The sequence below is a fragment of the Ranitomeya imitator genome, chromosome 10 (assembly GCF_032444005.1).
Source record: "Ranitomeya imitator isolate aRanImi1 chromosome 10, aRanImi1.pri, whole genome shotgun sequence".
Taxonomy (NCBI): Eukaryota; Metazoa; Chordata; class Amphibia; order Anura; family Dendrobatidae; genus Ranitomeya; species Ranitomeya imitator.
The window spans coordinates 119,075,081-119,089,655 of NC_091291.1; the positions used below are offsets into that span (position 1 = coordinate 119,075,081).

The following is a 14,575-nucleotide window of genomic DNA, read 5'->3' on the forward strand; positions in this document are numbered from 1 at the left end:
TCTAGAGGATACAAGTGCCCTGGCCCATGCGTCCTCTACTGAGGAGACCCAGACGTCCCTGAGGAACAGGAGAAACGGGCTAGAGTCTAGTCGTGGGTCATGCCTAGGTGGAACTTCCAGTCCTGGACCTGGAGAAACCACCTTAGGAGTAGCGGGAACGCCAGGAAGGAGTGAGTCGAAGAATACCTTCTTCTCTTAACGTGCCTGTGGCCTCTGTTCGAAGTTGCCGCCTAAGAAGAGAACTGGTGCCGCCAGTGGCGTCCTTAATAATTTGGTCCAGCTTGGAACCGAAAAGACGTGATCCTTGGAAAAGGCAGGCTCGTAAGGGACTTCTTTGATGACTCTTGAGCCAAACAGAACGATGGCTGGCAACAACATTACTGGGTGTCTGAGCGGCAGAAGACGCGACGTCCAGAGAACAAATTATTCCCCGGCGAGAGTAATCTGGGTGGTAACTTCCGCCAGCCAGTCTGGTGGAGCTCCGGCTTGAATGCCCCAACGGGGTTGTTTTAGCCCCTTCGGATACCGACTTAGAAACCCAAGTGCAAGCGAAAACCGGGCATAGGGATGATGCGGCAGGTTCGAGAGCCGAATTTACAAAGGATTCCATGATCGTATCGATGGAATCTGTCAGAGTCGCCCCACCGGACAGCGTGAGGACTGTGTTGGTGGCAAGTCTAGCAGCTGGCGGATCCACAGGGGGAGAGGTCGTTCTCCATCGCCTCTCATTCCGGTTGGCGATGAGATCCGGAGGAAAGAGATATGAGACTCCAAGACGCTTTCCTCTTTGAGAACGTCTGGTCGAATTCGCTCTTTCTCTGGCCAGAAGCTCCTCGATTCAGGATGAGGAGCGAATCCCTTGGGAGGTAGTTTAGACCATCTAAACGAAACCGCCTGATCTGCGGGTTTCGTAGAGGAATCTTTGTTGCCACAGGTCAGATTGTACGCTCCAATGAGGCTTTGAACCATATCCCTCATGTTAAGATATGGTTCGACTCAGGCCCCAAAATATCCTCCGAAGGCACATCAGAGAAAGCCTCGCCTGACTCCGGGGGGAGGATAAGGGGGAACTCGACCACAGAGAAGGACCGTGGGGCGAGATGGACCGAGAAGAGAACTCAGACTGGCGTTCCCGTCTGAATCTTTCGCGGCCTGTATTGGAAGACTCGAACAGAGCTTCTTGCGACCCGCTGGCTACTACGGAAGGCTGCAGGGGCAACCGATCGAGCACGGACACAAGGGTCTGGGACACCCGTGTGAGATCCGCTACTGATAGAGACAGAGGGGAGGCCCAGCCTGGGGTGGGGACTTCGCTTTGAGGCGGAGCAGCAGGGGGGAACAAAATGTGGGTTGCTGCAGGCCTGCCTGAGGGCAGCTTGTGGTTACAAGGCGAACCCTGAAAGTGTTTCACTAAGACGCAGGAAAAGGTAGGAGGCCGGGGGCGACCTCCCTTAAAATTAGACTGAACGGGCCCCTGAGGGAAATGTCAGAAGATTAGGGGTTTGAGTCAAACTGCGGTGCAGAGGTACTCACGGCAGGCGCTGCTGTGTCCAGATGGAAGGCTGCACGGCTTGGAAGATGCTCCTCAGGAAGGATAGCCCCTAGGAGAACAGGTAGACACATCTGGGGCACTCTTGTCCGGAGCTTACTGCAGGCCTGAAGAACAGCAGTGGAACAGAAAGATGGAGCTGCTGCCCTGCGGCCTCTGGTGCAATCCGCGCAGATGATATGCTGTGCCCCCAGGTGAAAATGCGGGCAGGTTGGAATCTCCTGCCCTGTGCTCAGCAGCGACGTAAAGGAAGGGGCGGAGACAGCCCAGATGGCGCCGGTGGGCGGAGATTGCAGGGCACAGTTTGTCGGGCGGGAGAAAGCCCGCCCGAAGAAAGCGGAAGTGGAGGAGCGCGGTACCGGAAGTAGGCCCCGGCGGAAGCCGGGACCTAAATTAGAGGCCGGTGCCGCTGGAAAAGAGGCCGCGGCCCCGGAACAGTGCGCCGCAGAGCAGCGCGGCAGCCTGCCAGGACCGCAGGGAGAAACGGTATAGTCGGGACGCGGCGCCGAAGTAGGCCCCGGCTGAAGCCGGGACCTAAAGTGGAGGCCGGCGCCGCTGGAAAAGAGACCGCGGCCCCGGAACAGTGCGCCGCAGAGCAGCGCGGCAGCCTGCCAGGACCGCAGGGAGAACGGGACGCGGCGCCGAAGTAGGCCCCGGCTGAAGCCGGGACCCAAATTAGAGGCCGCCGCCACCGGAAAGGGGATCACGGCGCCGAAGCCCGCAGGGGGGGTGCCGGAGTCGCCAGAAAAGTGACATTGCGGCCGATGCGCAGTGCGGCCGCAGGGAGGGCACTGCGGCCCAATGAAGGGGATAGCCCATAGTGCAGAGCCACTGCTCGTCTTGGTGCCCCTAGGATCCCTTTTTAAAATAAAATCAGCGCCGCCATAGAAGATAGTGCAGCGTATTTAGGAACTACTACTCCCCCACACTGTGAGAGAGTAAGGGGAAGATCTGGAAATTTAGGGGAAATACTCACCTAAACATCCCACGCAGTTACTAACCTGAAGGGATTGAGACGTCCACGGAGCTGTGATGGACATCCTCGTCTCCTCCAACCGACAGGCTCTGGTGGGCGAGTGGGTGGGGGACGGAGCCAGGACCGGACTTCTAAGCACGCTTGTGTGCTAGGATCTTGGTCCTGGAGAGGGATCTATGAGGATACGGGGTGGCAGTACACGCCGTACTCATAGTCCGCATTGTGGGACTACAGGTGGGACTGCTCACCCTGTATCCCTCCGGAAAAATCTGAAAAGAAACGACGCACATTGAGGTAGATAAGGGTCTAATGAAAGACCCGTGTCCACCTCCTACTGACACTAAGCTAAACTGAATATCCTACTTCCTGTCGGTAGGGTGTACACTGCAGAGGAGGAGCTAACTTTTTTATTTGCATAGTGTCAGCCTCCTAGTGGCAGCAGCATACACCCATGGTTCCTGTGTCCCCCAATGAAAGGCGATAGAGAAACAGGGATTTTATCAAAACTGCAGCAAGCAGTTCAGCAAGTCACACATCGTTGCAGTCTGGGCCTCTGCCCCTACATCATGCTGCTCTCAACATATAAAGCTGGTGATTAATGCCATTTAAAGGTATCAAAAGTATCTGAAATATTATACAACTGCACTTCCAAGTAAGATTTTTTGTTCCTTTGAACACCCGATTCAAGGGATCCGGATGCCCATCATCAGCGCCGCTTCCATTTTGGTCTTGGCACAGGAAGAATGAGGCTACATGCATTTTAGCATCATGATAATGGAAGTGCGTGAAAAGGGGCTGGCTGTCTAAATCAGTTCAACAGCTAAGCCAGCCCCCTTTTTAATCACAGCTTACTCCGAGGCAGATAAGGGGGCTGGCTTACCTCAGAGTTAGGGATGAGCGGACCCGTAGATGTTCAGGTTCCAACAAACTTTTGTTCAAAGTTCGGTTCGAGTATCAGAACTATATGTGGGAAAATATTCTGAAAAGTTCCCAGGCTCGAGTTCATATGAGGACATCCAGCAGAGGGCGCATCACCGCGACTCGAGGTAACTACAGGTCATTCCCCTACATTCCATTCATTCCCCGGGTTTTTACAGCCACATGCACAGCTGCATTAGCAGAGCTCCTGGGTGTAAAATGATTTAACCCCTTCAGATGGATTTACAGCGTGGGACAAGACTGAACGACGGAAGGTATGGCATATTGTTGTTTTTTTTTTTTTAACTTTGTTCCAGGTGACAAGGGTCTTCAGGTGGATTACCAGTATAATAAAATATTAAAACACCCTGTGTCTTTATTTCATTAAAAGACTTTGTAATAATGTGTGTCTGTTTTATTAACCATTTCATGCTATTGGATTAATAATGGATAGGTGTCTTATTGACGCCTCTCCATTATTAACCTGGCTTAATGTCACCTTACAATAGCAAGGTGACATTAACCCTTTATTACCCCATATCCCACCGCTACACGGGAATGGGAAGAGAGTGGCCAAGTGCCAGAATAGGCGCATCTTACAGATGTGCCTTTTCTGGGGTGGCTGGGGGCAGATGTTTTTAGCCAGGGGGGGACCAATAACCATGGACCCTCTCCAGGCTATTAATATCTGCCCTCAGTCACTAGCTTTCCCATTCTGGCGGAGAAAATTGCACGGGAGCCCACGCCAATTTTTTCCGCGATTTAACCCTTTAATTTAATAGCTAGAGCCCCCAAATTTTACACCAAGACACTTCTTACATTACTAAAGAGGAATATGTAATAAAAGAAGGGATATGAGATGGTTTACTGTATGTAAACCATGTCTCATATCATGTCGGGTTTGAGAAGGAGATGGCAAAATCCGGCAATTGAATTACCGGCTTTTCTGCTATCTAGCACTGTATGAAATATTAATACATATATATATATATATATATCTCACTGACATATATATCTATATATATACACCTATACTATGTGTAGACATTTATTTTAGCTATTCTATTCTAACCTGTCAGTGTGATTTTACTGTACACTGCACTGAATTGCCGGCTTTTCTCTCTAACACCGCTGCGTATTTCTCGCAAGTCACACTGACGGCCAGTGTGTAATCCGTATTTTTCTGGCCCCCATAGACTTTCATTGGCATTTTTTTTGCGCAATACGCTGCCAAACGCTGCATGCTGCGATTTTCTACGGCCGTACAAGACCGTATAATACGGATGAGTAAAATACGGCTGATAGGAGCTGGGCCATAGAGAATCATTGTACCGTGTACAATCCGTATTTTCTGCACCTCTCATACGTCCATAAAACTCGCTAGTGTGACGCCGACCTAGGACAGAGGGTGCTGAAACTGTATCATGGGGGGGGGGGGGGGGGGAGAGAGGGGGCACTGAACCTGGATTCATGGGGGACGCCGAACCTGCATTCATGAGGGGAGCAGATCCTGCATTCATGGGGGGAGCAGATCCTGCATTCATGGGGACGCCGAACCTGCATCATTGGGGGGCTGAGCCAATAGTAAATGAAAGAAAAAAAAATGTTCCAGCTCTTCTTGATAAAATACTTGACTTTATTTCATGTGTTTACAATACAAACAGCCCCACGGACAACGCACAGGAGGACATGAGCTACGCAGCAGCAATCGAAACGCGTAGCTCATGTTCTCATGTGCGTTGTCCGTGGGGCTGTTTGTATTGTAAACACATGAAATAAAGTCAAGTATTAGAAAAGAAGAGCTGGAACATTTTTTATTCTTTTTTCATTTACTATTGGATCTTCTCATCAGGACGGGGGTTCCGTGCACCTTCTGAAGATCGGTGAGCTGGCTTTTTCTTTCCTTTATTCATGAGGGACGCCGAACCTGTATTCATGGGGGGCACCGAACCTGCATTTATGAGGATGCCGAACCTGCATTCATGGGGGGCGCCGAACCTGCATTCATGAGGGGTGCAGAACCTGCATTCATGGGGGGCGCTAAACCTGCATTCATGAGGATGCTGAGCCTGCATTTATGGGGGGTGCAGAACCTGTATTTATGAGGATGCCGAACCTGCATTCATGGGGGCGCAGATCCTGCATTCATGGGGGGCGCAGATCCTGCATTCATGGGGGGCGCAGATCCTGCATTCATGGGGGGCGCAGATCCTGCATTCATGGGGGGCGCAGATCCTGCATTCATGGGGGGCGCAGATCCTGCATTCATGGGGGGCGCAGATCCTGCATTCAAGGGGGGCGCAGATCCTGCATTCATGGTGGGCGCTGAACCTGCCTTCATGAGGATGCTGAGCCTGCATTTATGGGGGGCGCAGAACCTGCATTCATGAGGATGCTGAGCCTGCATTTATGGGGGGCGCTGAACCTGCCTTCATGGGTAGTGCAGAACCTGCATTTATGAGGATGCCGAACCTGCATTCATGGGGGGCGCAGATCCTGCATTCATGGGGGGCGCAGATCCTGCATTCATGGGGGGGGGGCACTGAACCTGCATTCACGGGGGGTGCAGAACCTGCATTCACGGGGGGGCGCAGAACCTGCATTCATGAGGATGCCGAGCCTGCATTTATGGGGGGCGCAGATCCTGCATTTATGAGGATGCCGAACCTGCATTCATGGGGGGCGCAGAACCTGCATTCATGAGGATGCTGAGCCTGCATTTATGGGGGGTGCAGAACCTGTATTTATGAGGATGCCGAACCTGCATTCATGGGGGCGCAGATCCTGCATTCATGAGGATGCTGAGCCTGCATTTATGGGGGGTGCAGAACCTGTATTTATGAGGATGCCGAACCTGCATTCATGGGGGCGCAGATCCTGCATTCATGGGGGGGCGCAGATCCTGCATTCATGGGGGGCGCAGATCCTGCATTCATGGTGGGCGCTGAACCTGCCTTCATGAGGAGTGCAGAACCTGCATTCATGGCGGGCGCAGAACCTGCATTCATGAGGATGCTGAGCCTGCATTTATGGGGGGCGCAGAACCTGCATTCATGGGGGGCGTAGATCCCGCATTCATGGGAGGCGCAGATCCTGCATTTATGAGGATGCTGGACCTGCATTCATGGGGGGCGCAGAACCTGCATTCATGGGGGGGGGGGATGAGGGACGCAGAACCTGCATTCATGGGGGGCGCAGAACCTGCATTCATGGGGGGCGCAGAACCTGCATTCATGGGGGGCGCAGAACCTGCATTCATGGGGGGCGCAGAACCTGCATTCATGGGGGGCGCAGAACCTGCATTCATGGGGGGGGGGGAGGGACGCAGAACCTGCATTCATGGGGGACGCAGAACCTGCATTCATGGGGGGGGGGATGAGGGACGCAGAACCTGCATTCATGGGGGGCGCAGAACCTGCATTCATGGGGGGCGCAGAACCCGTATTCATGGGGGGCGCAGAACCCGCATTCATGGGGGGCGCAGAACCTGCATTCATGGGGGGCGCAGAACCTGCATTCATGGGGGGCGCAGAACCCGTATTCATGGGGGGCGCAGAACCTGCATTCATGGGGGGCGCAGAACCCGTATTCATGGGGGGCGCAGAACCCGTATTCATGGGGGGCGCAGAACCTGCATTCATGGGGGGCGCAGAACCTGCATTCATGGGGGGCGCAGAACCTGCATTCATGGGGGGCGCAGAACCTGCATTCATGGGGGGGGGGGAGGGACGCAGAACCTGCATTCATGGGGGACGCAGAACCTGCATTCATGGGGGGGGGGATGAGGGACGCAGAACCTGCATTCATGGGGGGCGCAGAACCTGCATTCATGGGGGGCGCAGAACCCGTATTCATGGGGGGCGCAGAACCCGCATTCATGGGGGGCGCAGAACCTGCATTCATGGGGGGCGCAGAACCTGCATTCATGGGGGGCGCAGAACCCGTATTCATGGGGGGCGCAGAACCCGTATTCATGGGGGGCGCAGAACCTGCATTCATGGGGGGCGCAGATCCTGCATTCATGGGGGGCGCAGATCCTGCATTCATGGGGGGCGCAGATCCTGCATTCATGGGGGACGCAGAACCTGCATTCATGGGGGGCGCAGATCCTGCATTCATGGGGGACGCAGAACCTGCATTCATGGGGGGCGCAGAACCTGCATTCATGGGGGGCAGACATTACAGATAAGCATATTAGTAAGTGTAACATCCCATCTCATACACGATCGCCCCCGGAGGGTTTCCCCCATATAGCACAGAGGGTGTAATATAAAGTGTCGCTTTTTCGTGGCGTTGGTCGTCTGTAATGCCCTCAGAGACTCTGCCCAATTCACCACCCTCCAGGTACAGCAGCACCGGGGCTGCACAGGAATCCTAACAGCCCAGTCAGCGCCTGTCTCCATTCACAGGGAGATTGTATGGGGCCCCGTGGCCACCGCTGTCTGGCCTGCAGAGGAGGGGGCCCGAGAATCCCGGCTATTACCTGAAGTTTCCCCTCTCGCTTCGCCTCCCGACGTTCTGCGGCGCCCAGCACCAGAACGAGACGAGGCCCGACGGCGCCGACTGATGACGTCACATCCTGGCACTGGCTGCTGGACGTCTAGAACTCAGCACTGCCAAGTGTTTTTCCAACTGGCTCCGCTAGGTGGCGCGCGTATAATAAAAATGTATGGGAGCGCTGCGCCCTCTGGAGGACATCGCAGATAAATATCTTGCTCTGACAATCTGCAGCATGGAGCCCAGAAAAAAATAAAATAATACAAATCCTTATTCAACCTTTTACTAGTATTTTACATGGGACCGATGTAGCTGACAACCAATATGACTGCAATTACAGTATCCACAGGAGTTGTCACTCAGCTGTTCCTAAATGGCTTCCACCAAACAATAGTGGAGAGATCATTTGCGAAACTGCCTAGCATTTGACTACTGTTCCATTCATTCTCTATGGGACTGCTGGACAAAGCCAAGCGCAGCCCTCACCAGTCCCATAGGAAATGAATGGAGTGGGGTTCACAGTCGCAGGGGTTGGACCCCAACAATCAGCAGGTTAGTAACCAGATTAGTGGACAGATGATAACTTGCTTTTTTTTATGGACAATTCCTTTAAATCACAATCATGACAGCTAGTTAAAAGTGGGACGGAGTTGTCCACTATTTTTTAACATATTAATTCTTAAAAATTCCCTATCAAGTACATAGAGTAATTTTCAACATCCCTTTAATTGCTCACACCCTTTCCACCCCAGTGCAGTGCCTAGTGATCAGGAGATACCTTTAAAACGTACTAATAAGTCCAGGAAAAACGGGCACTCATTGGTAACTGTACTCCTTCATCTTCAGGCGACTGTGTATGGGGACCTTAAAGGGATAGTCCCATCTTCTAGCACATTTGTAATTTGCTGCCATTCTTTATAAACAATTTTATACATAGCTTGTTGCCTAGGAGACCGACCGCTGCTGTTGTCCTTCTTGCAAGCGCTACTGTGAAGATTAGGAGGTGACAGTGTGCACCAGCCAGCTTCAAAGCAGCGCCTGCAAGCTGAACACAAATACTGTGCATGTGCGGCCACTGCTGCTGGTCAGCAGCGGTGGTCGGTAGTGTAGACAATAAGAAAAAAAATAAAGTCTTGGGTATATCATGTCATTTTATCCTATCACCTTGTCAGCCTGGTATGCATGTGGCAGCCTGGATCCCGCACTGCTATCGTCGCCTATATCTCACTAACATATTCCGTAGCGGTGCACCGACGTGGTCATCAAACACATGGCAAAAAAAAAAAAAAAACTAAACAAAATTCCAAAGAAACAGTTGTTCATGTTTTATTCAGACAGAAGGAATGGCGTCAAACATGGCAAAACTAACAAATCATTTCACAAGGTAACTCATCCCAGAGGGAGATGCGGTCTGCTACGGCGCAATAAAATTAGTAAGACAAAAACAAACAAACAAAAAAAAAAACAATTTTACATTAATAACGTAATCAGAGTCTCTCACGGGCGAGGAAAGGATGGAAGATGGAGGCTGTGGGAGAAACCGGATGAGAAGGATAACATGGAATAAAAGCCGTAGACAAGAGCGAGAAGTGTAAAATGAAGCCCCGGGGTCACCAGAAACACAAAGTCAAGGCGTGGTAAAAAGGTTACATCAGGGCAATCCGATTATACCGTGGCACATGGGCAATGCTAGAGCCCAAGCCTATAACTAAGCCACTTTTTGGCTCTTTGGAATGCTGGAAATTGTAGTTTTTAAAGGGAATCTGGGAGCAGCAGGATGTAGGGGCTGAGACCCTGATTCCAGTGATATGCCACTTACTGGGCTGCGAGGTGCAGTTTTGATACAAATTACAGTTTTCTCTGGTGCAGATCTAGCAGTTCTCTAAATGCTGACATTTATATAACCCCACCCTCACCTCTGATTGGCCGCTTTCTGTGTACACTGCATATAAAGCTGCCAATCAGGGGCGGGGTTACACACGGCAGGACTAGGAGGCAGGAGACAGGTAGTCCTGTAGTAATAATCTCCTGCTGATAAGTGATTTTATTGAAATTATAGTAAATGACACGTCGCTGGAATCAGAATCTCTGTCCCTACATTATGCTGCTCTCAGATTACATATCAAAACTGCTGACAAATTCCCTTTAAGTCATTGAGGCCATCAGTGACTATATAAATCCATCATACAACGTAGCCGTCACAGTGTCGTGGCTTCTGTTTAACAGAAGCTATGATGCCAGTCTTGGAGCGTTATCCCAAAGCTCATAACTATTGCTCTATTGATGATTTTTTGGAATGTTACGGTAACTTTTTTTTCTTTTAACCGATACATATGAAAAAATGATTTGTTTCCGCAGTAACAACAACAAATGATTAAATACTGTAAATGTGCTAATATAATTTGCCAATAATAGGTACAAGTAAAAATTATGTCCGGCAATATTGGAGAAATTATTAGCTCCTACATCTAGGTACACAAGGTCCAAAACTATCCCTACCCAAAGGTAGAGTATGGGCGAAACAGCAGGACCCAGGAGACCAGCGCAGATAGCCAGTGCTTACCTACAAGTAAAGAGAAAAGCGGCAGCAGGTGAGGATGGCAAAATCAGAAGGAAACAAGAAACCGAATCTGTCAGAAGGTTCTTTTGCTATGTAATCTGAGAGCAACTTGATGTAGGGGCTGAGACCCTGATTCCAGCAATGTATTTCTTACTGGGCTGCTTGCTGTAGTTTTGATACAATCCCTGTTTTCTCTGCTGTAGATCTAGCAGAGATCAAGAATGCAGAGCTGTGTATAATCTACCAATCAGTGGTGGGGTCGGGGTTACACAGATTAGCTGGACTGTCCTCTAGCGATCATCTCCTGCTGATAAAACATTAATAGTAATGAAACTACAGAAAGCTGCTGAGTAAGTGACACATTGCTGGAATCGGGGTCTCTGCCCCTACATTTTGCTTCTCTCAGATTACATAACAAAAAAAGCTGCTGACAGATTCCCTTTTTCAAGCCTGCAGTTTTCTGTATAAATGAGTAAAAAGATAAGACGGGAGAAAGTGAAGCTGTGGTTTCCCACCAATGTGGATAATGCGGTCACTCCTCACCTTCGACTTACCGGTTCTCAATGGCCCATATAATGCTGAGGTTACTAGCCCGGTGTTCTTGTCACATTACGGGTGACCGCTCTTTCGGAGTTAACCATTTAGGCGCTGTTCATTAGTGGATTGTGAGACAGATTCCAAAACTAAATCCTCATCTAATCTACATTAAATAAGATTTTCGGAACCTCGTTCACAGGCATTAGTATATTAAAAAAATAATAATAAAAAAAATAATTTCTGCATCCGTGGAAGACATCCATGTGTCGGCTGTGGATTTCTGACGTCAACCAATCACAAGCTCCCTCTAGTGGTGGCAGTAGGCAGCTACATAACTACATCTGCAGGGGGTTTGGAGCTTTGTATTAGGCTGTAGCTGTCAGTAATACAACAGCCTTGTCTGTGACGGTCGTGCTTGCACTGAGCACAGATTCTAGTGGATAAAGACAATGGATTAAGTGATTAAACACCAATAAATCAATACGTTTTCAAGTAATGCCATTCTCTCCCAATGCACCGGACAGACGGAAGGATAAGATGCTGTACATTCAATATACACCTGTTCACAGGTCAGGAATGTAGGTTTTCTACAAAAAAAAATAAAAAATAAAAAGGCTTTACCCATCGTTCATAAAAATAGAAAGATTTCTGTACAATCCACAGGTGCGACGGACAGGAGGTGATGGAGGGGGTCGTTGGGGGTCCTTGTCGTCGGTCATGTAGTCCCCCCGGCGGACAGGACGGACAGAGAATGGTCAGCGAAATCACAAGAATTAAAGGGCGCCATGTAAAATACAGACTGATAGGCCGGTCCCAGTATATGGACGTCGTCTGCGCTCATTCACATCAGCAATATATCATCACATTCTACAAAGATCAATGCATATTTTGGCAATATAAAGTGACTTTTTTTTTTTTGTTTGGTTGGTTGGGGTCTGTCTATGCCAGGGGTGTCAAACTGCATTCCTCGAGGGCTGCAAACAGGTCATGTTTTCAGGATTTCCTTGTACTGCACAGGTGATAATTTAATCACCTACACAAATAATGAGTTGGTGATTAAATTATCACCTGTGCAGTACAAGGAAATCCTGAAAATATATCCTGTTTGCAGCCCTCGAGGAATGCAGTTTGACACCCCTGGTCTATGCCTATACAGGAGCATTTGGCCAGCAGCTTTCTCTCCTGGTCCACTAACATACACCTGAACGTTTGGCTCCGTCAAGCATGGATGTGTTCGCAAGTATGACACTGCCAGACACTTGGGGGTCTCATCTCCCCCGAGAGCAAAAAAGATCAGGCATTGCAATAAAATGCCCATACACATTAGTTGTTCAGCCAGTTCTGAAGGCAGGTCCAATCATTGTCTCTAACGTGTATGGTTGCATTTCAATCACTTTACTCCCCTCCCCAGGTCCAGCACTGAGTCTCTACCGCTGCTTCTGGTCTGCTATTGTCTGTGGCGCAGCCAATAACTCTGCCCAAATTGCCACCGAGCTCACCGATAAGACTGGATCACTTAAGACAATGAGAGACCATGGGCAGTGGTGGAGATTCAGCGCTGGACCTTGGGAGGGGGAGTAAAGCACAGTTTAAGAGAGCGGTTGTAATGGTGGCTCACAGCTGACGTCTGCTGGTGAGGATGGATCTGGATAAAGGGAAGAATCGCCCTACAATGTAGTAACAGGGTGTGATGAACCACCGGAGAAGACTACCGGTGGTCACTGTAACATGGGTGTGACGACGACGCCACTTAAGTGCTACCATTACGTGAAATGATCTCTTGTTGGCATATTACACAAGTAGATAAGGTGTTTGTATACATGTAAAACATTTTCTAAAGTTATTTTTTTCAATGTATTAAAAGACAAAAGGAAAAGTGGAGCTGATAAAGTACAGGAACCAAAACTATGCCCTGAACTCAGCGCGAGCGCTCTAGGTGCTCCTATTACACAGTTCTTGTCCCCAATAACTACTATGGCTCTATGCTTGCAGATTGCTTCAATCTGATCAGCTCTATAATGTTGAGAAATTGGCTTTTAATCCACAGCGTTGCACATATCAATGTGGCAGGACGAGTCCGGCGTGGCGGCTCTCCGCCCAGACTTGTCCTGTCTCCAATCTTCTAGCCATGCCTCTCCGAGTGGCACTGACGAGTATGGTTTGCAGCCTGTCCTGTTGGACTTCTAAGAGGGACTGTTAAGAAGACCAATGGCAGGGCAAGTCCAAGGATAAGGACTGATCGTGCCTCATAAGCACGTGCAACACTCGGACCCCCCGACGACCTGATCACTAATACCAGATCGGTGGGGGTCCAACGCCTGGCAGTGGCCAGATGTAAACTGTAAGGCTTTACCATACACTGCATATGGCAGGTCTCAGCACCTACTCAATACTACATTACACACCGTTAGGCTTCCCCCTATTAGTCTCCCTGCGTCACTTTATATCTGGCCTGGAAAAACACCTTTATTGCTAACGTAAACACTATTAGACCAAGAAAAAAAAGATTTTAGTAATATAAAAATATTGAACACTGGACCAAAAAAAAAAAAAGTTACAGTCAGTACACAGCACATTGCCTGGTCACTACGTAAATCCGCTAGCTCTGCATTGCTGCTTGCTTCCATTTCCATAGTGGTACGTCCCACGTTGCAGCCGCTGGGCTGGAATGTTATTGCACCCACTGGTATGGCTTTACGATAACTATCTGTCCATCAAGGGTCGATTAGGAACACGCGATTAGTCACATAACCGCAAGTGATGCTCGGTAAAAAAACAGCCTGAAAAATCTGGGAAAATGGAAAAAATATCAGGTATTATTTGTACTGAGCTCCTGCGATATCCAACGTCAGAGCTGCAGCCGCTGCAAGATCTTCTACCATTACCTCCGGGTGATGGCGACATGATGGCATCAGAACAACTGTTAATATTAGTGTCAATGGCAGAGGAACAATGGCCGTCATCGCAGCAGATCCCTTGTTATTTCTCATGTGATTTTTGGTCCTGTCCTATTAGTGGTTCGGAGTCCTCGCTGTTGAACGAGGCGGTCATCATTCGGATGGATTCTCGCTGGTGCTGCCGAGCTTTGTTGTAGAGCAGGACGCCGATGATCACCAATACGGTCCCAATGGCAGAAAGGCTGGTGATTTTATTCCCAAAAACAATAATACTGAGCCATATAGAAAGTGCGTGCTTCACAGTGCTGGCGACGCTGAAACAACAGAGGCCACGGGTCAGAAATCAGGGTGTGTGAAAACTTTGATCATATTTTTTTTTTTTCTCAGTTGTATGAGAAAATCTAAGAAGTTTTGTCTTGCTCCCAAAACACTCAGTAAGGCTTCTTTCACACTAGCGTCGGAATCTCCCCGTCGCAATGCGTCGGGGAGAGATTCTGACGCTAGCGTTTAACACACTGCACAACGGAGGCAGCGGATGCATTTCACCGGCGCATCCGCTGCCCCATTGTAAGGTGTGGGGAGGTGGGGGCGGAGTTCCGGCCGCGCATGCGCGGTCAGAAAAAGCGGTCCGTCAGGAGCAA

General features: G+C 49.7%; 2 protein-coding genes across 10 annotated transcripts in view; both read right to left on the reverse strand.

Annotated features, from left to right (window-relative positions):
• The window catches only part of LOC138651646 (cyclin-dependent kinase 11B-like), a 74,422-nt gene extending 66,363 nt beyond the window's left edge, over positions 1–8,059 (reverse strand). For all 8 annotated transcript variants that reach the window (XM_069741997.1, XM_069741996.1, XM_069741994.1 and 5 more), the window contains exon 1: positions 7,927–8,059. The gene's annotated coding sequence lies outside the window, so the exon portion shown is untranslated. The remainder of the gene's footprint in view (positions 1–7,926) is intronic.
• A 1,191-nt stretch (positions 8,060–9,250) lies between these two features.
• Positions 9,251–14,575, reverse strand: part of SLC35E2B (solute carrier family 35 member E2B) — a 67,285-nt gene continuing 61,960 nt past the window's right edge. The window contains exon 9 of one of the 2 annotated variants that reach the window (XM_069741712.1): positions 9,251–14,248. In XM_069741712.1, coding sequence (XP_069597813.1) covers positions 14,017–14,248 — 232 coding nt within the window. In that variant the 3' untranslated portion in view covers positions 9,251–14,016. The remainder of the gene's footprint in view (positions 14,249–14,575) is intronic. The other variant, XM_069741714.1, reaches the window with a different exon arrangement.